Source organism: Sesamum indicum, unplaced genomic scaffold, assembly GCF_000512975.1.
Source record: "Sesamum indicum cultivar Zhongzhi No. 13 unplaced genomic scaffold, S_indicum_v1.0 scaffold00255, whole genome shotgun sequence".
Taxonomy (NCBI): domain Eukaryota; kingdom Viridiplantae; phylum Streptophyta; class Magnoliopsida; order Lamiales; family Pedaliaceae; genus Sesamum; species Sesamum indicum.
The window spans coordinates 70,752-73,156 of NW_011628149.1; the positions used below are offsets into that span (position 1 = coordinate 70,752).

General features: G+C 42.8%; 1 protein-coding gene across 1 annotated transcript; it reads left to right on the plus strand.

Annotated features, from left to right (window-relative positions):
- The first annotated feature begins 972 nt into the window (after positions 1–972).
- Positions 973–2,140, plus strand: LOC105179967. Its single transcript, XM_011103629.1, has 2 exons — positions 973–1,869; positions 1,994–2,140. Exons 1-2 carry the CDS (start codon positions 973–975, stop codon positions 2,138–2,140), a joined length of 1,044 nt encoding a protein of 347 aa, XP_011101931.1.
- Positions 2,141–2,405: the final 265 nt, after the last annotated feature.

The window sequence follows — 2,405 nt, forward strand, 5'->3', positions numbered from 1 at the left end:
TATGAAAATGTGATTGATGATAATGTGATTGATAATGAGATATGAAAAAAAAATATGATTTAAGCTAGGTACCATGGCGCGTAGGGTACCGGGGTATTTCGGGGCAACGGGGAATATCCTCTGCTGTTAACTACACACTGGGGTGGTGTGGGGGTACCATGTTTGTTGTGATATACTGTGCTATATTGCTACGCAGCTGAAGTAAACGAGTGTGGGGATATCACACAACGGGTATCCTGTGTTGTATATGATATGATGATGGCCGGCGAAACCATTGAGTGATGTACTCCAGCTAGAGTAAGTGGGGCCCTTAACTAATAAACGACAATGTCGAATATTATCTCGTGGATTCATTTATAGTTGTGAGTATGCATTACTGCTTATATCTGAGGTTGCTATATGATGAATGACTATTGTTGATGTGACTGTATGTACGTGAATCATTGCCTGTATATATATACATATATATAGGGGCTAATTAACTATACTTATTGAGTAGGTAGCTCATTCCTTACCACGTAATTTTCAGGAGATAGGTCACACTGATTAGCCACATTGGACTTTAAGCGGTGCCATCGTCTTTATTAGGTGGGTCAGCTGTGACATCTGAAGTCAGAGTTTTTGATTGTTGAGTTGTTAAATATTCTGGTCTTTTATCGGGATTTGTGTTTAAAGTTGTGGTATGATTTTCCTTGAGGTTATGTACATAAGAACATGTAGCGAGGGTAAATATAACTTTTGGTGGTATATATTATCTTTTGTGGTATATAATATTATATTAATAAATTAAAATTTATTTTACGGGTTGAAAGAGAATTACTTATAGAATGAGTTCTGATTAAAGTAAGGATGAAATAATGATAATTAGATGTAGGGAGTAGGGGTTGCTACATTGGGTGGTATCAGAGCAGGTCTACATTTCTAGGGTAACGATTGTGAGGTGTCCCTAATAATCGAATTGTTTAATATATGATGGCTTCTCAAGGTGCACGTGCTGATCAAGTAGCTAGTAGGGAAGAGTTATACGAGTCCGTAGAGGGCTCAGTGGCACCTGTAAGTGCAGGTGGGGTGGAAGTAGGTCGAGAGGGTGTTGGTGTTGAGGCTCCTATTCCTCCCGGTGGTGCTTTAGTGGCAGGATTACCACCAGAGTATGCACAGATATTTCAAATGGCTTTTCAAGCCCAAGCGCAGTTACTTGCACAGGCGCACGCATCCACTCCAGTGCCAGCACCAGTAGCCCCTACAATTGACCGTAATTATGAAAGAATCAGGAATATGGGGGCTATAGAATTTGAAGGTACCCTAGACCCAGAGATTGCTGAAAGTTGGTGGGAAAAAGTCGAAGATGTGATGAACTTGGTAAATTGCATTCCAGAGAACCGACTTAAGTATGTTGTTTCTTTGTTCGTGGTTAATGCCTCGATTTGGTGGAGGTCTGTAAAGAGGGTTTATGAACCAAGAGAAATAACATGGGCTGAGTTTCAGAAAGAATTTGATGATAAATACAGACCCAAGATGTACCGAGACAAGAAGAGGATGGAGTTCCTAAATTTGGTGCAAGGGGATGAACAGACGGTGGCAGAATATGAACTCTGTTTTGCGGCATTAGCCAAGTATGCACCAAAAGCAATAGCGACGCAGGAGGATCATTGTTACCGTTTTGAACAGGGGCTACGACCAGAGATCAGAAGAGGCCTCGCAGTCAGAATCACAAATTTTAAAACTCTTGTTGAATCAGCGGTTCGGATGGAAGAAGCAGTAATGGGGGACAAGAAGAAGGGGGCAGAGAAGAGAAAATCAACGTATACAATAGGGGAATCGAGTAGGTTGACCAAGAGGGGAACCGATCGCTCATTCTCAGCGGCAAGTGTGAGTTTTACACGTGGTGGTCCCATTTTTTGAGGAAGTAGTGGACAGATGTTCGGGGGATCCACGGACTTTAGCAGAGGTTCATTCGAATGTAGCTCATTTGTTACGCCTTCTACTGGATCAGGAAGGGGAGCTGGACCGAGTTATGATCGAGGACCAATTTTTTCTCCGAGCTGTTCTACTCAATCACTGTGGAGGTAGAGGACACATAGCCAGGAATTGTTCCAGTCAGACTATAGGCGGGGTTGAAAGTGTTGCTAGCGGGACCTAGAGCCAAAGCAGTGAGGGCAGTAGTGGCAGGGGAGCTGGAAGAGGTAGAGACAGAGGTAGAGGCACGGGCAACAGAGATAGTGGCTCTACTGGTAGTGGTATGAGGGGGGCTAGAGCACAAGTTACTCAAGGACAGACCCAGGCAAGGATATATAACATTACCAGAGAGGAAGCCCCAACATCGAATGATGTGATATCAGGTATGATATTATTATTTAACATTGTGGCTTATGTTCTGATTGATCCTGGCTCTACACATTCATATA

Bases quoted from the DNA above. Each gene is read 5' to 3' on its own strand.
- LOC105179967 (XM_011103629.1), top strand. From the start codon at position 973: ATGGCTTCTCAAGGTGCACGTGCTGATCAAGTAGCTAGTAGGGAAGAG. The intron at 1,870-1,993 runs GTGAGTTTTACA...CTACTGGATCAG, and splicing joins GCTCATTCTCAGCGGCAAGT to GAAGGGGAGCTGGACCGAGT.